This window comes from Pleurotus ostreatus, assembly GCF_014466165.1.
Source record: "Pleurotus ostreatus strain PC9 chromosome Unknown scaffold_3, whole genome shotgun sequence".
Lineage (NCBI taxonomy): Eukaryota > Fungi > Basidiomycota > Agaricomycetes > Agaricales > Pleurotaceae > Pleurotus > Pleurotus ostreatus.
The window spans coordinates 1,073,064-1,093,790 of NW_023503158.1; the positions used below are offsets into that span (position 1 = coordinate 1,073,064).

Here is a 20,727-nt window from a genome sequence, read left to right on the forward strand (position 1 = left end):
GGTTCCATACGAGCTTTGCTTCACCAAATACAGCGCCTTGTAGCTCATTGACTGCTTATCAAAACGTGGGTTCAAGCAATCTATCCTGAAGCACACCGGGGCTGCACACGATCACTGTGACGACGAAGTGAAATGCAATGATTATATTGCTTTAATCGGTCATAGACCATGCGTACACCAGGTTGTTCCACCTGGAACACGCCTACCAGGGACCGCGTCTTGACAGGATCCATGCATCTACACAGACCTCCAAGAACCATATCAACATCCTCAGGAACTCGGCCTTCGTTGTTGAGGATTCAAGGCTAATCATTATTTTCGCGAGGAATTACACGTCGAAGGGGCAACATTGCACAAATTCAAGATTTAAACGGCTTATTAAATGGTACACAGTGGTGGCCGATGGCTGAGATATATTGCGAGAAAGGCTGGGGTCATAGGTCATCGTCATCCTCCATTAGACAAAGCGAAGCGACGGCGTCCCCGAGAGTCACAAGTTGCGAGCCAGGTGATAACAAGCTAGCGTCCTGTTGCGAGTGCGCAGCTTCGTACCGGAAGGCGGGTAGTTGTCCGGCGAGAGACAAGGTCGACGAAGAAGAATTGAGGGAGGTGCGTCCGAGGCGCTGGGTGGGCAGAAAAGCATTAACACCGTTTAGTTTAGCTTGCTGAGACTGAGGTAGCGGCATCGGAGTATGCTTAGGATCATTCAAGATACCGAGAAGAGACATAGGCTGAGTAGGTGGAATGGCAGACAGAGACGAGCCAGCTGTACTATGTCGCAGGTGCTGTTGTGGTTCGGCGATCTTATTAATCCCGGGATTATTGTGCGCGTGAGCTGAGTTCCTCGTGTCTAGATAAGGCTGGGATGCACCAATATACAGGCCGCTGCGAGCGATATTCCAGTCCATGGATCGGTTATTAGCAGGCGGGGGTGTGCCTCCGGCAGGGACGGGAGCAATCGACGACTTTGCCCAAGGCTGAACCTGAACCTGAACGCCACCATGGGGGATGTTGATCATCTTCGATGCGGCAGGTGCACCATGGCCAGCGCCCAACGAGTACGCGTGGAAGAGTACAGGTTTGGGTTCCTGTTCTCTGGATGGTAGCACAAGATTTTTTGCGTTGCTGCTCATAGGCCTCTGCGTTCGGCCGAAAGGTATGCTCTCTTGTAAGTAGCCTTGTATCTGGTTGAGCGTACCACGGTCAAGGCGAACGCGGCTGCCCGTATCGGAACTTTGATAGTACGGACTGGATTTCGCCCTCGAAATTCGACGATCCTTCGAAAGATGCTGGTCTAACTTAGTCTGGACCTCAGATCGCCCACCGCATCGGCCAGACCGGTTCTTCCGAGTGCGCAAGCGACCGCGTTGTTTCTCGGATTGGGTTCCTGAGGATGGACTTTGCTCGTCAGACTCGCCTAGCTCAATTTCCGGGTCGCTCGCCAGGGCCCAGTTAGGTCGTTCCATGGTGTGCTTCGGACCCATGTCATCCTGTTGGTCTCCAGAAGGTTCCAGCGAAAGCGGTTGCCCAAGAATTGCAGAGGCCATAGAAGGGAATTCAGCGGCAAGCTGTCACAATTCGTTTAGTACCCCGTAATGTACGAGAAGAAGAGACTAGCGAGTACATTTGTAGCATCTGCATACGTCTTCACTGACGGTAATCTTGGAGTTTCGGCATCAATCGACATTGGCGAGGCATAGGAATCGATCGTTTCGCCGGGGGGTGTTGGCGGTCCCGAAGACGACGAAGAATAGTCCGAATGAGAGAACTGAAGGGCGGGAGCCGGTGGTACAAGTCCCCCGGATATTTGGCAAACATATTCATCTGAAAACGGTCCCGCCATCGGAAAGGAAGATGCGCCGCGACCGTTGGTATTCTGGTGACTTACACTCGGGTTCGGTATCTGGATGAGCGAGATATGGTCAGTAAGGGAAGCTGCGAGCAATAATGTGCACCCGCCTCTTGATACATTGCTACCAATTGTAGCGGTTCGGGCTAGCGAAGGTTGAAGTCAAGGTGCAGAACCGTAGGCCCAGTGGCGGGGCAACGCCCAGTCGCGTCTAGTCACGTGTAGGCCCAGTTAGGGGTCGATAGTATACACGACATATCACTACCATCAAGTTTCAAAATCACATCAAAGACTGCGCCGCATCGAAGACTGGATATTTCAGAAAGGCTGCGCCTTCCATCCTTCTCTTCAACTTCTACCTTTCCTTTAACCATGTCCGACGAACCCAGCTACTCCGACCCTTCTCCAATCTTTGATAGCTTGGACATTGACTTGGTCGTGAAAGTTCTGGCTCATACGGCTTTCAGTGCGTTTCTTTCCAGATAGCGAAATGCAGAACTGACACCTCACCCATAGGTCCATTCTTTACTTTCTTCATACCGATATTCTATCTCTTTCTGGGCGCAAAGGTTACGGATTCTGTGGTGGTCATATCTGGTGTATACTATGTGGCCATTTCATTCTTCTGTGGGCCCCCTTTACTGTCTACAAAGAAAGAATGACGAACGATGAGCGCAGGGTTCTTTAAATGGTACTCCAGACTTTACCGGAATCAAGGCAACCTACTGTTTGGACCTGGTCGCTTCGACTGGGGTGAACAGATTGTTGTTATAACTGGTGGTACGATTTTTGCACTTACCCTGTCGCTTGAGGCTTAACCTCGGTGCAGGTTCGTCTGGAATTGGAGAACTGCTTGCGAATACGCTTGCCGTTCGGAACGTAAACGTCGTTGTTCTGGATGTCAACCCGATTCAGACCGAAAATTGTGAGTAGCCGTGTGTCTGATATCTGACCAGGACTGACTTGTACTTATAGATAACATATCTTATTATAAGTGCGATGTATCTAAGTGGGAGGAGGTGGAAGCTGTATCTAAGCAGATTATTGAAGAGGTAGGTCCTCCCCTTCTCATACGTGTAAGTTGAGCCAACGGATGTGTAGATCGGACAACCGACTGTCCTTGTAAACAACGCTGGGGTAGTGCAAGGAAAACTGATTCTAGACTTGTCACCAGAGGACGTTAAACAGTACGCACCCCTCCCTCCCCTTCAGTCACATACCCTAAACGTGGCTTGCAGGACATTCAATGTGAACACGCTCGCTCACTTCTGGACCCTCAAAGCCTTCTTACCCGGCATGATCGAGGCTAAATCCGGGCACATCGTGCGTTTTCCATGCCGTTTTCATTAATGAACGTTTGTCGAATACTTCCCTAGTTCACGATGTCTTCTGTCATGGGGCTCGTTGGTTCAGCGCAAATGAGTACGTATCCCACTCTCGTGTTGAAGATGCCGTATTAATATTTTTGTAGCCGATTACTGTGCGTCGAAAGCAGCCCTGGTGCTGCTGAACGAGTCTTTGCGATATGAGCTTGACAAAAGGTCAGACAGTTTCTGCTACATAACGCCACTCATCGCTAATATATCTATAGATACAAGTGTCCCCAGATTCGTACAACGCTTATCACCCCCGGACACGTCCTCACTCCCCTCTTCTCCACCACCAAACTCCCCACTTGGCCCTTGTTCAAATTCCTCGCGCCGTCCCTCCACCCGGTAACAGTAGTCAAATCCATCATCGCCGCCATGGACGAGCAGCACTCCCAAACTCTCATGATGCCATTCTACACCCAATTCGCACCATTCATGCCTATCCTCCCAAGCTTCCTGAGGGATTTGTTTCAATGGATGTCCGGTGCCGATTACGCTATGCAGAGTTTCGTTAAAGTGAGTGGCAGAAGACCTGAAGAAGGCCCCGTTGATACTCAATCTCCGCGAGAGTCACTCGCAAAGAAGGAGTTCTAGTGGCGCCCTGTATGATGTATTTGATCTTATCTGATAATATCCATACACTTTGCCCGGAATCAGATTGTTTCGTCATAGTGGAAGCACGAGGAAAGTGATGGATTGTGTGTGCCTAAAACGCGTAGCGGCACTCCGACGGCACTGTAGACAAACGCGATCCGCCCAGATTCCTCCGGGTCGTCAGGCCTTCAGGTTCAACGGACGGCAAGGAGCCACATCAATAGTGTCGAACATCAGCCAATGTCGTTGTTACGGGTACGCCTCTACATACCCGGTGTCTATCTACCTCATACGCGCCCGCCTATCAGTTACACACTTCATTTCACCTAAGCGTACAAGGTCCAAAAACTACCTTGATAGTACATCCTTCGGTACGGAAATCGAAAGTTCGAAGGGTGTATCCGTATCTACGTTATGTATTACACATCTCGCCGGCGGTGAGCAAGACTCGGAAACGAAAGGAGGTTCATACACGATATGAATACAACATCAAATGTGTGTAAATTGATTGACCAGAACTTAAGTGCATGGGGTAGGAGGCGAGATAAATACCGATGCTATGTCGTGATGCTATGTACATATGTGGATGCATGGAAGGGGAGAGGGGATGTATAAGTAAACGGTGCTAAGCGGTTGGTTGATGGATGGCCGATGTCTGGATGGCGGATTTCGGACTGGGGTCGGTTGAAGAGAGCGAGGGATGTGCGAGGTGGCCGAATATAGCGACTGGGAGGGTTGGGAGGGCTGTGAACAATGGAATCGCGGAAGCGATGGCTAGGGAGGGTTCGCTAGGAGGGGGTATATCGTCCTTGTCCGTGTTGGAAGGACTAAATGAATGAATTCAACATTTATGCGAAGAAGATCGGATGGCGATGACGCTAAGGGTCGGTTCCATTGTGCAAACGGGGTGTATGGGAGGGCGGGAAATCAAGAATGGGGTGGATTCGTTGGCGAGTCGTGCTTCTGCGGGAATGTTATGTGGTATGGGTCGAGGGTATCGAGAGTTCCGTAAGAAAAATAATATAATTTGATGAGCGGGTATTTTCCCACTGAGGAGGTCCTCAACAGGCACGAAGGAGGCTCTGAGCGCGGAGAGCATGGCGTTTATCAACCTATGGGAGAACACAAGAATGACATCACATTAGCGAGGTCTGGACTCGGTAACGAGCAGAGGAAGGAGTTACCAGTAGGTTTGCCGTCTTGAACGTCGAGCTATACATGTGGTTGATATGATTCTCCTCAAGAACTCTGGAGAAGCGGTTCACGAGACCGTGTTTATCTAGAGAGCCGACGCAGTGGAAGGAGAGATAAGAGGGAAGAAATGATGATCAGAAGTGATGGACGAGAAAGGAGATGGGTAGACATACCTAATCCGAAACGTCGCAGGTCAATCTGGAGACACTTGTGCGTGGTACTTGGGGCATCCCAGTCCTGGTCATCGAGCTCGGACTCGCTAAGTGCATCAAACTCTCCGCTACATATGACCATGAACCGTTCTTGAGGCGGGAAGAGCGTGGCAAGGAGTGACACGTCTAACGTTAATGACGAACCTTCTGATGTCCTTGTGAAGCTAAAGAAGGACACGGAAGAATCTTTTTTGAATGAGATGAGGGAGTTCGATAGTTTGTGGGCATCAAGGGGGGCGGAGGGAACGACGTGTTTTGAGGCCGACTTCAGGGGAGATGTATTCGGCATTAGATTAGATAGGTCCGTGTAAGAGCGCGAGGCGGACGTTAGAGAGCCATTGGAGTAGTTCCCATCTTTGGGGGACTGGGAAAAGTACCCTTCTTCGTCACTTGACGTCGAATATGACGATAAGGGGGAGTCTAAGGAAGTCGGCGACAGCGAGCTGTATGGAGCGCCGAATAGGGCCGAATACTGTCCGGCTTTTGATATGGGAGCGGGTGTTGACGATTTACGACATGAGTGGATGAGGTCGGGGAACGCAACGAGTTTTACGATCTTCAGACTCCAGATATCAATGTTCTCCTCGGAGAGACCTACGCAAGCGAGGTCGGGGTCTAGGACATCTATATCAACGTTTGTAGGCGAGTGTGACTTTTGACGTTGTAGCGACGGTCTAGTTCGCTCAGGCGACTGGCTTTTGGGAGATGTGCACGTCGACGAAGTTATGTCCATGCTACTGCGAGACTTGGTCAATATCGTAGTTGTGGACATGTCGACCATTGCATTGATGTCGTGAGATGTCGGTGACAATGTCCATGGATCCTGAGTAGCAGAGTACAGGTCAAATCCCGCCTGGGCGAGCAGACTCATCACCTCATGCAATCGGGATTCCTTAACCTAGCGAGGGGGGAGCAATTCAACATGAAGACGGTGCGAGTGTGCCTCGTAACGTACAAATATAAAATCGCTCATATACGAAGATTGGTACAGGATAGATATACCTGCAGCAGCTAGCGGTGCCGACAGCTCGTTCACCCTGGAACCGGCGTTCTCTTCGGACAGGGTAAATTGGGTGATTTGATAGAAGAACGGCGTGGGGCGTACCTAGCGCATCGCTATGCGAGTCAATCTGGAGAACATTCCACCTCTCGTACGACATCTCCACCGGTTCCACGAGGCTGCTGGAGCTGCTCTTCCTGCTCGCAGTGGAGCCTGAGCGTGCCCGCTGCCGCTGGCGGTCGCGACGAGCGAGCAACTCAAAGTCCTCGAGCATCTGGTGCTCTGCAAAGAGGCTGAGCTCTATTTCATTGCAGGTGATGTTCAGGAACGCAGGCTTCGGCTGGAGGATGAGGCGGAGGACTGGATGGGAGAGCTGGGTGAGGCGGGAGCGGGGGATGTGGACGAGCGAAAGAGAGACGGGGAGGAGGGAGATGGTGAACTGGGCTTGGGACTCGTAGAGGGGGTCCATTGGGTGAACAGTAGGAATTCCGTAGAATTATGGGCCCGAATATATATACCATTTATTAACTTAGCAGGTGTTAGTATAGCAGTATGCCCTGCCGATGATCTCTGATCTTGAATTCTTCAAAATTATCAATCTCCGCCTCAGTTGCCGGCCCGGACCGATCACCGGCACCCCGCCAGTTCCTCTTTGAATTTCCAACCGCCTCCATTTTATGCAGAAGAAAATCAAGCAGGCGTTCATTTTCCGCCAATACGCCGCATCGGCAGCCACCACCTTTCTACGACACGCCGAATTCAACGTCGCGCATGTCGCGCTGCAGCAGACCATATGCAACTTTTTAATGCTTTATCTAAATCCACGGACGACGGACTGCCTCCGGGCCAGTGCTCTGGGTAGAGTCATGATGACCGGGTTTGTATGACTTGCTTCTACACTCTTTGATCGATCGTTCGTCTATAATATTCCCAGTGCGCCATTGCAATTTCATTATGGCGAAAATATCACAGCTGATTAGCCATCGAGCACGTTCGCAGATCAGTGATAATATCGATGTTATGGTCTTCGGCCGCGAAACCAGGACTCCTGAGGAAGGGGTGTGAGGGAGCATGGCCTCCGTGAGGCAGGCAAATTTCTCTCCTGTTGCTGTGGGAAGACGTGTGGCCGATTCATGCTCCTTCGAACGTGCCCACAGATATGGTTCTCAGTTATTCCGTAGCATTCCAAGTTGTTCTGCAGGATCTCACACACCCTGGCTGGCCCGACACTAAAAAGAAAGGGGCGAAGGTGCTGTACATGTACACTTTATTTTAATGGCTAGGCACCAGCTGACGAACAGACTGCCTTCTTCCTCAGGAAGGCGTTGATTTCGTTTTCAAGAAGTTTCTCCGCGTGTTGTCTCTAATTGAAATGAACGAACCGCGTACTGCCCGCCTCCATGTAATACGTTGGATCTGGACATGCCGTCAACTTCCTAGCTTTCTAGCGATGGCGGGCGATGGGATTCAAGGTGGATAGCCTGGCCATGCTGCCCCAGTCTGTGATAACTCATACCCCGCATTCCCATGGCCTTCGAATTCCATGTCATTTTACTACCAGCAAATTCCAGCTCAGCACCTTTCTCTCACAACGTTATCGGCCCAACCCAATCCAAGGCAAGACGAATGCCGTCTAGGATCATTCAGCCTCTGCTGGACCCCTAATTATTCCATGCTGTTCGAGCTTCCATGCCCTGGAGGTAATTCCCTCTCCCGCTACCACAACTCCTTGGTCCTAGGCCGTAGTTGTCTCATACACCGGGGACGAACAATGTATTTCCGGAGAAGTGGAAGTACCATCCTATGACATATTCTCTCACACACGGGCGGTCTCAGAATCTCAGATAAGTACACCAGACCACGTCGACGATCTATCCCAGCTATACTCGAATTCCACGCACACAATGCACCAGGCGTCTTGCTCGTTTGCGTGCTCAAAGTCGGTATATACATAGCTCAAGCTATCCTTGGCTCGGCCAACCTCCCAACGCCCAACGGCATAATCCCGACATCGTGCCTCCGCTACCTTTGCCTGGAGAATTAGTTCGACAGCCAGGTCTAGGTGAGCCCTGCAAGAACTCCAGACGCTGTGATCGTTCCGCCGGAATGACGCACAACAACTTCCGCCGCCGAAACGGAATAAAATACACGTACGGCGTGCTTCTTCCCCTTCCCCATGACGGTATCTGGATTCTGGATCATATCAGAGAATCCGAGTCATTCATAGAGCCATCATAGTCGGACTCTGGCGAGGTGAGTGTTCTCCCATCTTCGCCATCCCAATAATAGACCATTTACCCGCGTGAGTATAGCCCGCCAGCACTAACGCCTACGGCAGCTTCGCAAGTGTGCTAGGTATTGATAAGATGCCTTCTTCGCCTGCGGAATCAGCGCATCTAGTACCTATTGCGACCATCGAGGCTTCCATGCGTACTTCCACAAGTTGCAAATCCCCACCGTACCGCCGCCTTCCGAGACGTTCCGTTGCTCAGCATTCACTAATTCATTACTCAGTGATCGGTGACTCTCCAGGCTCGAGATAGTTAGCTGGCGAAGGCACCCAACCCCCTAAGTTCTGGCCTGCCTGATCAGAACGATCTTTGTTCGCGCTGCCCCTCGCTCCTGCACGCCTGGATTCCTGCACTAAAATTTCTCTTGGAACCCACATGCATTTCTATGGCGTGGATTTCGCCGCTGTCCAGCCAGTTGGCATCGACGCGCCAGATAAAGGAACAGCTCTCGGATGGATCATCGCCCTCCTGTCGCGCTGCGGCCAAGCGGACGGTTTCGAAGGGTTTCGAACGCGGCCGAGATATCCTGACCATAAGTGACTGGCGACCTGGAGTACCTCGTTTATCTATCTAGAAAATCATCAGGAAACTCAGCAGGAATTTTGGTTCCGCGGAAGTACCGAGGATAGTGCTATGTGACGGCAGCTTCGCGAGGAAGCCAGGGATCGATACAACGCGTCGTGGGCTAGAACTCGTTCAACGGATCGACTCGGCCTCACAAAGCAGATGTTACGAAGGGTACACGGATCGTTTATTTCAGATGAAGAGTTACTATGTAGTTGCTTTGTATACATCGGCTGCGAATGCCGCACGGGTCGCGTTATGCTATGAATTACTTGCCATCAGCGGTATCAGCAGGTGCACAGGTGAGGTCATGCTGCCTCAATAGCCCCCGCATCGTCGTCCCTGGCGTTCAAATCATTCACTTCTTCTGGGCTTTGGATCTGGATCATTGTTGAACGTGAACGTTGAGCGAGTTGAATTCTTATTCCCTTGAATCCGAATGGCCGAATGGCTCGTTTCGCATTCGTTCATTCGTTGCTGCGAACGTACTTCGATCGTGATGTCATGCTTCATGTCGGTGGCTTTACGCACACGCTCTGGATATAACCTGAGACTCAGCCTGATCGTTATGCCAGCATAGTCTATGTTTGTGGGCCAACGTGCCTCGGAAATGGGCACATGTGTATGTCAAAGGAAGCCACTTGTATATGGTGTACATCAAGGTTTACACCTGCTTTGGATGGAAATGAGACTGAGAGTGAGAGAGTACAAATGCGTAGTACGTATACACTTGCTACGAGGCGGAGAATGTGAATGTGATCGAACGGCGACGAGCTACAATTACACGAGCGATTGAGTAACTTTCGTGTCGTCTTTAACTTTAAGGTTACTACTGCAAAACAGTTATGTGCGCACGGCCGTGAGTAAAGAACAAGAACAACATGGAAGTGAGGGGATGAGGCCAGAATAAAGATACAAGCCAATGAAAGGTTGGGGAACGAATGCAAATGCAAATGCTTGATCCAGCGGGGGCGATTGAATATGCTTATGTACTTAGAGAAGAGCGGTGGAAGTTGAAGGAAGGAAGGAATGGGTGCAAGAAGAATGAGCGAAGGGGTAAAGATAGACGCGTTGCCCACGAATGGTATATGCCACCTATGCCATCTGAGGAGGCTAGACACCGTGAAGGTGATAATTTATGATCATCTGACGGGTGTTGCTTTTGTTGACCTGCGCACGGCGACTGGTCGAGGGGAATTATGCCCATTGCGTGGTTTGGCTTTAGCATGCGCTGATTGCACCGTGGCAATTGGGGGATGCGGTGGATGAGTTGCGTGTGGTGGTGTGACTGTGGGCTGCGGGGGGAGCCGTCGTACACGTGAACTCGGGCGGGTTGAGGCGGTTGATATTGGGGAGGGGGGTGCTGGGCGTTTGCGGAGGTAGTAGCGCGGCGAGGCAATGTCTGGCAAGGGCTCCGAGGGTGGGGTTTGATGTGTTGCATCTTGAGGCGTGGTTTGCGGTGGTGCGTCAGGTGCAGCAGGCGAAGATGGAGCAGCGGGAGTAGTACTGGAAGGGGGGATCAAAGGAAGGGATCCCGGGGGTGATGACAGCGGGGAAGAGAAGTTCGAGCCAACTTCTGTAGGCACGAGAGATGCTTTGCGTTGTAACTGTTCTGGTGTTTCGTCGGGGTCGCGAAAACCCAGGTCAGCGTACGACAGTAGCTCTGGCTCAGTGTTGGGTTCCAGCTGCGAAGCAGGCACCGCGCTCGTGTCCTCAACGTCCCATTGCAGAGACCCATTCGGCGTGACTGTCGGCGTGCGGATGTACGGCTCGGACGCCTGTGACTCGTAGTACGATAGCGGGGGCTGCGAGCTGGACGGCGCGGAGTAGTCACTCTGCTGCGACGAGCTCACCAAGCCAAGCGACGCCTCCACATTCAGCGCCCTCAGATCAGCGTATGCCGGCTGGCGGACGTGTCGGGGGTAAGGGGGGATGATCCGCTGCACAGAGCGCTGTTCTGATGGCCCACCAAGGACATCTGGGTCGGTGGGCAGGCGACTCGGCTGTATTTGGCGGGGGACATATGCGCGGATAGGGGGCAGGGTGCTCTCATACGCAAAGTCTCTGACTTTGATGCCCAGTTTGGCGAGTTGCTCAGGCGTCGGCTGATCGAACTTTTGGGCTTGCCTGCGCGACCTAGCTGGTGTCGCCGTCGCCGTTGACGGCGATGCTGGCAGCAGTATTTGGGCAGTTTCAGGGCTTTTCATCTTCTGGGAATCTTGAGGACGTGTTGCGTTCATATGCACTTTCTGACTCACTATTGACGGTGGCGTTGGCTCTGGTGGGTTCATGGCCAAGCTTGAAGGGGATTTACAGGGTATTCGGATACGGGATATGGTACACGGAGGAGCACTGCTTGTAAAAGTTACAGTTCAAAATTGATGATGGCTGTCGAATTCTGCATTGGTCCGAGATTTGGACGAGTCCAACCGTGTCTGACTCCGACCACTCATTGTCTCAACAAAGCCACGTGGTTATCTCCGCCTCCGCGCCGACGGGATCTCGGAGGTGTGGGAAAGTCTCCTACTGTCGAGGACATCGTCACAAGCTCAAGAGTAGGCGCGTTCGCGGCGGGTCAAGAATCTTGGAAGACGACGCACACGACGTCGGGACAGCTTGAGCGCGACACACCACTACACTAGGAAAAATCAGTGTCAAGTATCCGTATAATTGAGCGGATTTTGTTTCCTCTACCCAGGTGAGCCCAGCCGTAATCTCTTTCTTTCGTACCACTACCATGTATGATACAGACACACGTCGTTGGCTATGCTACGGAATGCTTGGAAGCCCATAGCTGCTACAGGCGTAGTGGGCGCATCGGGATACGCCTTTTACAGATACTATTACACCAGGAACCAGACTTTCGAGTTGCCCGTCAAATCTAAAGGCGAAGACGGCAAAGTCGTGATGACAAACAAGACTCTGCGCTTGCTGCCCATGTCGGAGGTCGACGCACGCGTGCGAGAACATGCATCCGAGGAAGCGAGGCCAAGACCCGGCGGGATTGTCTGGAAGCACACGACGGCGACACTGGCATCGAATGACCCCATAGAAGACGCTAATGCGTCGCAAGTTATTGCTAGAGATCAAGAGGATCCATCTGGACCCGGAGACTGGCTTTTCTATACTGTTATGGATGGCCATGGAGGATATGAAACCTCAAAACTGCTTTCGCGCGTTTTGATTAACGCTGTCGCGCTGGAGCTTTCGTCGCTCATTCCAAAACAAAAGAATTCTGCTCAATCTAGTTATCTAAGAAGTATGTGGTCAACATCATCTCCAACGACCCCGGCCGTTTCGTCGGACTCGAACCCAAGCGTGGTTTCAGAGGCAATTCAGAATGCCTTCAAGAAACTGGACAATGAACTTATCAATGCACCGTTAAGAGTGCTGGCCAACAATATGGACGGTCAATCATTCAAGGACAAGAAGATACCAGATCTCAGTCAGCACCCCATGGCTTTGCAGACGATGCTTCCCGCTATCTCTGGTTCGTCGTAATCCATGCGAGTGTTTATCGTGTTCACGAACATTGTCTAGGCAGCTGTGCCTTAATGGCTCTCTTCGATACGGCTCACCGCAATCTTTACGTCGCGTGCACAGGTGATAGCAGAGCAGTCGCTGGTGTATGGGAGCCAACAGACGATGGCAAGGGAACGTGGCGAATCGAAGTACTGAGCGAAGACCAGACCGGAAGAAACCCCTCCGAGATCCAAAGGTATCTACTTCGTTTGCAGGCGCATATATGCCACTAACTCATACTTCTATAGAGTTCAAGCGGAGCACCCCGGAGAACAAGTTGTGCGTGAGGGTCGGATCCTCGGTGGACTTGAGCCCTCCCGAGCGTTTGGCGACGCTCGCTACAAATGGCCTCGAGAAGTTCAAGAAGTGTACGTTAGTTCTCTTCCCTTGTCACCGTAGCTAATAGACCGTCGGTCAGCCTAAGCGAGGCTTTTCTTGCTGGTAACGGCCGCTCAATGCGGCCGCCCCCCTCCTCTTTCAAAACCCCACCTTATGTTACCGCACAACCTGTTGTGAAGCATCACAAACTCTCGTTGCCGCCCCTGGATCAGTCTTCCTCACCTTCTACTTCCCCCGCTTTGCGTTTCCTGGTTCTCGCCACGGACGGGCTGTGGGACCAATTATCCAATGACGACGTCGTCAAGCTCGTTGGCGGGCATCTAGCTGGCGTCAAAGGCAGAGTCTCGAAATCGGAGCTATCATCTAGAGTACCGACTTCCACCGGCTCCCTGGGCGTCGAGGGAAAGAACAAGAAGAACAAAGATGGCGAAGGTTCATGGGCGTTCGTTGACGATAACCTCAGCACGCATCTGATTCGTAACGCATTTGGAGGGGGTGATGAAGGCAAATTACGTTGGCTTCTAAGTATACCTGCCCCTTACTCAAGACGCTACCGTGACGATATAACTGTAACTGTCGTTTGGTGGGAAGACGGCCGCGAGCAGAACGCACAAACTGCTTCTTTCACTGCCGACAAGCCTAAGGCCAAACTATAGGAGTTTGATATTAATACCATATATTATTCCCTGGTACAACTGTCATCGCCGTTGAAATGCTTCTTTTGGGGCATCCCAACACTCGGCATGGTTCTGAAGTAGACATGTTCGGTCGCCTTCGACGGTACAACTAAACTTGCTGTGTTACCTTTGGTGAAACGACGCATTATTGCCGTGTTGGTCAGCCAACACAACTTATCTACATACTCTGTATCGAGCTTTCTAATGTTATCATTGATTCGACTACTACAGGTTTTACAGTTCGAGTGGTTAGAAGATTGGGCGCGAAGCAAGTTAATGTTGTTGCAAAATAAGTATATCACCGAATCATCAAGTCCATATGTCCGTTCAGAGGATCAACCTCCTCATGGAGCTCTATGTCTACTTTTGTACTTGTTCTTGACCATACCACTGTAGGGGTCCAAGCCTCTGGGCATCTTCCAAGGTGTGCGGTTGGAAGGAGATTCGAGAGGTATTTTAGTAGTCGCATACTTCTTGACGTCGGAGGGGGTGGAGTCGCTCGCTGTGTCAGGGGATTTCCGCTTTTTGCTGTTAGTTGAACTCCCATAAAAACTGATCGCTGAGATGGTTTTGGAGGACACGGGTGTTGGGGCTTGGACGGGGGAGGAGGGTCGTTCAGATAGCGGTGACGAGGGAGGAACGGGGCGTGATTCGTTTCCAGTCGTGGGGTGGACACCAGAATCGCTGTCGTCGGAGCCGTAGGCGGCGAGGCTGTTAAGGCTGTTGGATTTCGATGCGAGTCGAATGCGTTGCTTCACTTTGGAAGCCTGTGGGTCGGGACTGGAAGGTGGCATTGTTTTCGAAGGCGTCTTTACAGGTGATGAAGACACATCTTTCATCGGTGAAAGAAGTAGGGGGCCAATGAACGGTTTGTCGACCTTAACGCCAGTGTCCTCGTCCGCCATAGTCACGTCCTCATTTTCATCCACCCGTCTCTTCTTCATCGACGCTGCAAGACCCGACTTCGTCACCAGATGTCCATTGGATGTAGAATTGACAGCAGCCTCGAGTCCCTCGCCCTTGTTCTGAAGGTAGAATAGCATATATGCATTCTTTATGTTCAGGGGCGTCCCTCTCGCCATGGACACCGACTCGTCGTTCATTTCAAACCAGCGTCCCTCCTTGCTTTTGACGAAGGCGTAGTAGTGGCCGGAGTTGGGACCACCACCCGCATGACAAATGACGCCGTAAAGCGAATACGATGGGCCGTATTTGCCCTCGCTCATGACCTGTTGAAGAGAGACCCGTTCATCATATGCGACATGATTGACAATCTTTCGACCCAGCGGTGAAAAACGCTTCAAGTGCACCGTTAGAACGCGAGGAGCTTCATCGATGGTGAATTGTTTCTGGGCGTTGACAGGCTTTTTGCATCTGTTGGAGACAGTCAACAAAGTGCTTGAAAGAAAAGCAAAATCATTACTTTTCGCATTTATACTTATCCGCACCCTTCAGATGGTCAATGGCACCGAATTTGCGTAGGGCATCTTTCAGTGAGCTCGTGTTGTGGATGTCCAAGCTCAAATCCAGGATGCTGTCGAAGGTGTCGCTATTGTGTTGGCAAGACCCGCATGTTACTCTTGAACGTAACCTGCCGCCGAAGATCTTATGCACCCATGTTGTCTCCGCTGTTTCGTGGTCTGGTTTGCTGGAAGCCTACATGAGCTGGGCGCAGGCTATGGTGCGGAGCCGAACTCACGTAGGAAACCCAGCTAAGCAAGTCTTCTGGAACGCATCAATGGCATAACGCAAGAACTCGTGCGAATCCTCTTGCCTCCCCTTTTTCATGTGCTTGGCTATGTCTGCGGTAGCGCGTCGGTATGCGGAAGTTGAGCAAGATGTGGATACTAACGTTTCAAGTTGATCCCGATCTCCGAGGGCATGAAAGCGTTCTTGCCTCCGTGTGACTTCACGACCACAGATCGGAAAGCGCAAGTCATACAGAAGTCCTCTTTGACGCGGCCTGTAAAGACGTAAGTTACAGCGCAGCATGCCCTTGCCGTTGTACTTACATTCGTTCTTCAAGTGGTTGAGAGTCACTTGGAGCAATGGCGCAGTGTGAAGCAATATCTGCAGAGCACTATTCAGGAAACAAGAGTTCCCTGAGTTGTGCAGCCCTTTGCCTAGAGAACAGTTCCCTGGCCACGACATATCTATTGGATGGAGCCACAGTGAGACCGAGGCGCGCTTCTTGCGAGAAGACGATGGTGTAGAAGTAACTGGCGCAGATGTAGAGGCCTTAGGAACATCCTGGCGCTACATATGCTGTCCATCAGGAGCCATACAGCTTCGCTAGAGCGCCACGAACCTCAGGTTTAGTAGGTTTGACCCCATTCACGGCCGGGGGCGCATTGATGGGCTCATATTTGCCTTCTGGCACGGCTAGGGCGCCAGACGAAGATCCCTCTACGAATTCAATCGCAGGGGGTAGCAGTTTGTTGAAGGCCTCCAGGTCCTTCGTTGGTCGGTATTGCACGTCCTCAGAATCCAGCTTCGGAGAAAACTGTGGGGGCGCTTGGTAGAGGGGCGTTGCTAGCATTCCAGAACGCGAGAGGCGACGAGCAGGAGGGCAATACCTGGGTACGAGGAGGAGGCAGGATATCTGGAGTGGGCGTCTAACAAGCAGTGTGATGTGATGAGGAGGGGGAGATTATATGGTGGCAATAGTAAATCACTAAGTCAGAAGCGCCGGAAAAATTCAGCCGTTGATTTATTTGCACTTGCTTTGGCTTCGCCCTGTCGCGTCAAAGCACCAACAAGATCATCAGGAAGGGGTATATAGGAGTTCGGCGAGTTATTATTGATACATGGCAGGTATGAATACAACATAAACGAATGAGGATGTGCGAAAGTCCAGGTCACAAGGGCAGAGCTGTACAATATAATAAATAAGCGACGCGGTCAGACAGTGCTGAATAGACTTCGGTAGAGTTCTTCATCGACGGCGTCGTAGTTCTGAGGGGGAAGGAGGTTTTGTTGGTACTCGGGAAACAGTACCTTCCCGCCTATGCCACCACCGAACAAGCCCAGCGTAGGCAGAGAGTGGTCTGGCGTGAATTGTGGTGTCGACAGAAGGGATGCGGCCGAAGGTGGCGTTGATGCAGGGGTTGATGAAGTCGAAGCAGAGAGCTCGGGTGTCTCTGGATATGCCGGCATGTGATAGCCTTGTGGTGGTGGCGGCGGAGTGCTAGGCCTGTAGTCGTTCGTCGCTGATGAAGATGATGCAACGGCGGGGAGAGAGGCTAGTTGCATAGCAGGCGTTACTTGAGAAGACCCAGGCATGAGCTCCATTTCAAGGAGGCCGTCCATGCTGAGGTCAGGGAAGGCAGGCGCCTCCGCGAGTGTTTGCCTGTACTGCCCCAAAACATCGTCTACAAGATGGAACTGGTAAGCCATCTGGTTCGGTTCCATTCGTTGCGGCCTTTGCATAAAGTATGGATAGTGCATCTGATATGGGAAGTCGTTTAGCATGCTCTGAAGTGGCTGTGGGGCTGTGCAATCTGCATCAGTGAAGGCGTCGCCAGGAATCAGAACAAGGTCGTGCTCACCAAAAGGAGGTGCCAAGGCTGGAGGAGAAATCGGTTGTTGAGACTGTGTATTGGCGGGTGGCTGGATGAACTCCCTGACGCCAATGTGTCCGCCGAACAGAGCCGTAGTTTTGCGTCCTGGCGTGTCTGCTTGGAAACAGCTGTCTATGAGCTCCTTCGGAGCTTCGATATCATGGCTTTTGATGTGCTTTGCAAACGCGGATCGCCGCTTTATTCTAATATTGACACCATTAGGATCAGTGCGGACAACTATCGAGGGACACTCACGAAGAAGTGCAGCCGTCGATCGGGCATACAAATACACCCCTGACGCGATGAACTTCATTGCAGTGGCGCGTACGCGACGATGGATCTCCAAATCGCGACGAGCAGCCGACAATCCTGCACGCATAGGGCCTCTCTCCCGTGCTGAAAGAGCTTATGGTCAATAACACGAATATAGCAATGCGAGCGAGGGTACTTACTGTGTGTTTAAATGGGTCTTGAGCCCCGAAGCTTGCGAGAAAGCCTTCTGACAATGCTCGCACTTATGTGGCCTATTTATTGTACATGGTGTCAGAGAGAATTCAGCCGTAACGCAGAAACATACAAACTGACCTGTGGTTGGTGTGAAGCTGGATGTGACGGTTGAGGTCTCCTTTACGCTTGAAGGGTCGCTTGCAACGCGGGCAGTCGAACTGGACGGCCAAGGTCAATGGAACGCCCAAACGCGAAAGCAAGTTAACTCACAAAGTCGGTTGAGGCCATTATAACGGTGAATGCGAAGACGTGTAATTAAGAATAATGTAAAATCTGTTGACGTTGAGGAGTGTGGAGATTGCGCTGCAATCGTGTTAGAGGCGGAAGGATCGTATGTGTCGTTGGACCGTCGTATCGAACGCGAATCGTAAAGAATGTCGAGGTGTTTAGTCAATAAAGCAGCCGTGGCCCGAACCCAAATCACCACCGAAACCGGAACGAGAGGGGGGACGAAAAGAGAGAGAGAAACGGGAAGGAACAGACGAAAAGAGCAACTGAACAAGTGGTCTCTGACCCCTTATATACCCAGTCCCTGAATCCGAGCGTTTGTGTCGAGGGACTCATTGCACAACTATTAAGACAAAGGCGCTTTATGAGTTCCGTTCTCCGAGATTCACTGTACAGATAAAGAGACGAGGTTAGCGCTGGACTTATCCCACTAGAGACTGCAATTGAACAATTGCTTTGTTATGCCGTCGATCTATATGACAGGATGTGCCAAAAGACTCCTATGTTGGGCTCGAGGCAGAATGGTAGACGTGTACTAAAACCATTTGTTTCCATTACAGGGAATGGGCTTTCATCTGAATATCGAGGAGGTTCCTATCGTCGAGAATGCCTGGATATCAAGGGTTCTATCAGTAGGAGTTATGCTCAAACGGTAGTCATTAGTGATGCATTCCAACTGATGTGATGACATACCGGATGTGAAGGGTCTCAGTTGACAAAGGCCCGCACTAGAGCTTGAATTTGCACGTGGCCGACGACAATATCACCTCCGCGAAGGTTTGTGGATGAGTGCAGGATAGAGACTTTCAGCTCAAAGGCAACTTGGAGCGCTTAGAGAATCCGCTATGCTGCTTTGTAGCTGCGCAGCGTGCTCGCGGCTTGCAAAAGGGAAGTAAAGTGAACTGTCACAATCTCGATTTACAGGCTTCAACACACGAAAAGACTAGGGAAATTATACCGTTTCAATGACCAAGCCCTGCGCCAGATATTTTATTCGTAATCCTCTCTTCCATCCATGGTGCAACGACGGCTAAGTCTGACCAGGTGAACGACCCATAATTCGATCGACCGGGCCCTACGGCGAGATCGAGGTCTTGTAGTGGGGGCCAGTCGCTAGAAACATCGTGGGTATGAGGACCCAGAAGCTGCGCTACAATCCTAGCACATAGTAAGAAGGATCAGACGGTGCGTAGACTATGCAAGGAGATGTGCCGTACATCATTCCACCAACCCACTGCAACCCTTCTTCCTCCACTTCTCCCGAGCCTAGCCAACGTTTATCACCGCCACCAGGTGTATAAAACGGGTAGTTCGCATGCGATGGATTGGGACGCGGGTGAGCTAATCGAGTATAGGGTCCAGAAGGCGAAACGGGATTCATCGAAGCTTGCAACAACCAGTTAATTCAGTCTACTTTCAATCCACTCGGCTGTGCTCACCATTCAGTTCTTGCATAGGGTATACGCCGTGATCGTCGACTGCAGGCGCGGATTGAGGGTCATTCCCTGTACATCCTTGCATATCTATTCCAGGTGGGTGTAGGAAACAGTGCGCGTTTTTATTTACATTTCGCTGCGCACGCGGGCGGGTCAGTGTGCCGAATGCAAGAATGCGCACGTCCGCAATCTCGAGGACCAGCTGCGGCAGATATCAGAGAGAAGAATAGTGCAGATAGTGTATATTTTACCCTAATACGAGTCTCAAGATGAGCCAAGTTATTCTGCAGCCTAAAGACAAGCTTTAGCCGCCGTCAGATTACAAGGGTCAGACAAGCGTACTTCAATTCATTGAACATGGCCAACGGATTGAAATTTCTTGAGGAATTCTCTAGCTCGTTCGCCGAGCCATTTCGGTTGAGTACTATGTACCTAAACCATGCATGAGTCATACTGTTCTTTGCAGTCAATCATGTTTATGACTTTGTCCAAGCCTCATCACTCGTGCACGACACAGAGCTTCGATGCTGAACTCGATGAAGCATCCTAGAGCAATCAAATGGTCAGCCAACAACATACGCGGCGCACAACACCAGCGTACTTGAGGAATGCCTCCCTCCAATTCCCATCGTTCTTCCACCTCCTCCAGCCGGGTAGAAACCTCCGCTTGAAGCATTCCTCCCATTCTCGGTCACTCATATTAGGTATGACTGCGTGGTATAGCAAATATCCCGGGTTCGCAATGCTTAATATCTCTACCCAATTCTGTCTGGGCACGACGGACCTGACTCCCAGCGTCCTCAAAGGGGTCTCATACAACATGGTGGATATCGTCGACGTATACGACCTCGGGCGCGATGTGCTTGGGGATATGGCATCCGTCGAAGAAGAATGCGGTAGGCAACGTAGAGTTCGCAAAATTGGCCTACGCCAGGGGTTTATTGATGCGTCTGAAGCGATGGTGTGCAAGCGCCTCGAAAGATATGCCAGTTTCACAAGGGATTCGAGATCAAGCTCGCCGAGAATGTCAGCGATGAGCTCGACGGGCAGAGATTCAAAGGTCTTGCTCATGGTGTGGTGTCTAGCAAAGACGTGTGAAGCCAACCTAACGTGGATACGGCACGCAATAGGGGTCAACAGGAGTAAACAGGGGTATCCATCTTGTGTGAGAGTCGCCCAAAAATACAGGTCATCGGAAATTCTATTTATCTATGTCAAAATAGTCCAAGATAACCGGTCTTGGGTAATGCAAGTTCATATATGCTACGATGGTATGTATTGTTATAACGTCAATCGTGTTAAGTCATCATAAACGGTGAGTAAATGCTGTTGCTATAAGGTAAGGGAGCGTGCACACGGGTATGCCCGTGCATGTCCGTAAAGG

General features: G+C 51.2%; 8 protein-coding genes across 8 annotated transcripts; 2 read left to right on the top strand and 6 right to left on the bottom strand.

Moving 5' to 3' along the window:
* Window positions 1-434: 434 nt before the first annotated feature.
* Window positions 435-1,843, bottom strand: PC9H_004823 (uncharacterized protein; the record flags this gene model as incomplete). The annotated part of the gene is made up of 2 exons (XM_036774404.1): window positions 435-1,568; window positions 1,625-1,843. 2 exons carry the CDS (start codon window positions 1,841-1,843, stop codon window positions 435-437), a joined length of 1,353 nt encoding a protein of 450 aa, XP_036632906.1.
* A 378-nt stretch (window positions 1,844-2,221) lies between these two features.
* Window positions 2,222-3,813, top strand: PC9H_004824 (uncharacterized protein; the record flags this gene model as incomplete). The annotated part of the gene is made up of 10 exons (XM_036774405.1): window positions 2,222-2,315; window positions 2,366-2,476; window positions 2,528-2,629; window positions 2,679-2,774; window positions 2,825-2,901; window positions 2,951-3,036; window positions 3,088-3,172; window positions 3,226-3,271; window positions 3,321-3,390; window positions 3,441-3,813. 10 exons carry the CDS (start codon window positions 2,222-2,224, stop codon window positions 3,811-3,813), a joined length of 1,140 nt encoding a protein of 379 aa, XP_036632907.1.
* Window positions 3,814-4,438: 625 nt separating this feature from the next.
* Window positions 4,439-6,688, bottom strand: PC9H_004825 (uncharacterized protein; the record flags this gene model as incomplete). The annotated part of the gene is made up of 5 exons (XM_036774406.1): window positions 4,439-4,640; window positions 4,954-5,092; window positions 5,181-6,117; window positions 6,175-6,272; window positions 6,325-6,688. 5 exons carry the CDS (start codon window positions 6,686-6,688, stop codon window positions 4,439-4,441), a joined length of 1,740 nt encoding a protein of 579 aa, XP_036632908.1.
* Window positions 6,689-10,216: 3,528 nt separating this feature from the next.
* PC9H_004826 (uncharacterized protein) lies at window positions 10,217-11,365 on the bottom strand (the record flags this gene model as incomplete). Its single annotated transcript, XM_036774407.1, has 2 exons — window positions 10,217-11,284; window positions 11,333-11,365. 2 exons carry the CDS (start codon window positions 11,363-11,365, stop codon window positions 10,217-10,219), a joined length of 1,101 nt encoding a protein of 366 aa, XP_036632909.1.
* Window positions 11,366-11,840: 475 nt separating this feature from the next.
* PC9H_004827 (uncharacterized protein) lies at window positions 11,841-13,591 on the top strand (the record flags this gene model as incomplete). The annotated part of the gene is made up of 4 exons (XM_036774408.1): window positions 11,841-12,564; window positions 12,615-12,792; window positions 12,845-12,964; window positions 13,015-13,591. The coding sequence occupies 4 exons, from the start codon at window positions 11,841-11,843 to the stop codon at window positions 13,589-13,591; spliced, it is 1,599 nt and encodes a 532-aa protein (XP_036632910.1).
* A 365-nt stretch (window positions 13,592-13,956) lies between these two features.
* On the bottom strand, window positions 13,957-16,151 carry PC9H_004828 (uncharacterized protein; the record flags this gene model as incomplete). The annotated part of the gene is made up of 6 exons (XM_036774409.1): window positions 13,957-14,986; window positions 15,036-15,260; window positions 15,312-15,414; window positions 15,465-15,575; window positions 15,625-15,868; window positions 15,921-16,151. 6 exons carry the CDS (start codon window positions 16,149-16,151, stop codon window positions 13,957-13,959), a joined length of 1,944 nt encoding a protein of 647 aa, XP_036632911.1.
* A 362-nt stretch (window positions 16,152-16,513) lies between these two features.
* On the bottom strand, window positions 16,514-17,907 carry PC9H_004829 (uncharacterized protein; the record flags this gene model as incomplete). The annotated part of the gene is made up of 6 exons (XM_036774410.1): window positions 16,514-17,103; window positions 17,161-17,375; window positions 17,428-17,568; window positions 17,625-17,696; window positions 17,758-17,837; window positions 17,890-17,907. 6 exons carry the CDS (start codon window positions 17,905-17,907, stop codon window positions 16,514-16,516), a joined length of 1,116 nt encoding a protein of 371 aa, XP_036632912.1.
* Window positions 17,908-18,869: 962 nt separating this feature from the next.
* Window positions 18,870-20,414, bottom strand: PC9H_004830 (uncharacterized protein; the record flags this gene model as incomplete). The annotated part of the gene is made up of 7 exons (XM_036774411.1): window positions 18,870-19,065; window positions 19,125-19,293; window positions 19,347-19,545; window positions 19,595-19,634; window positions 19,686-19,775; window positions 19,827-19,889; window positions 19,945-20,414. The coding sequence occupies 7 exons, from the start codon at window positions 20,412-20,414 to the stop codon at window positions 18,870-18,872; spliced, it is 1,227 nt and encodes a 408-aa protein (XP_036632913.1).
* Between the last annotated feature and the right edge of the window lie 313 nt (window positions 20,415-20,727).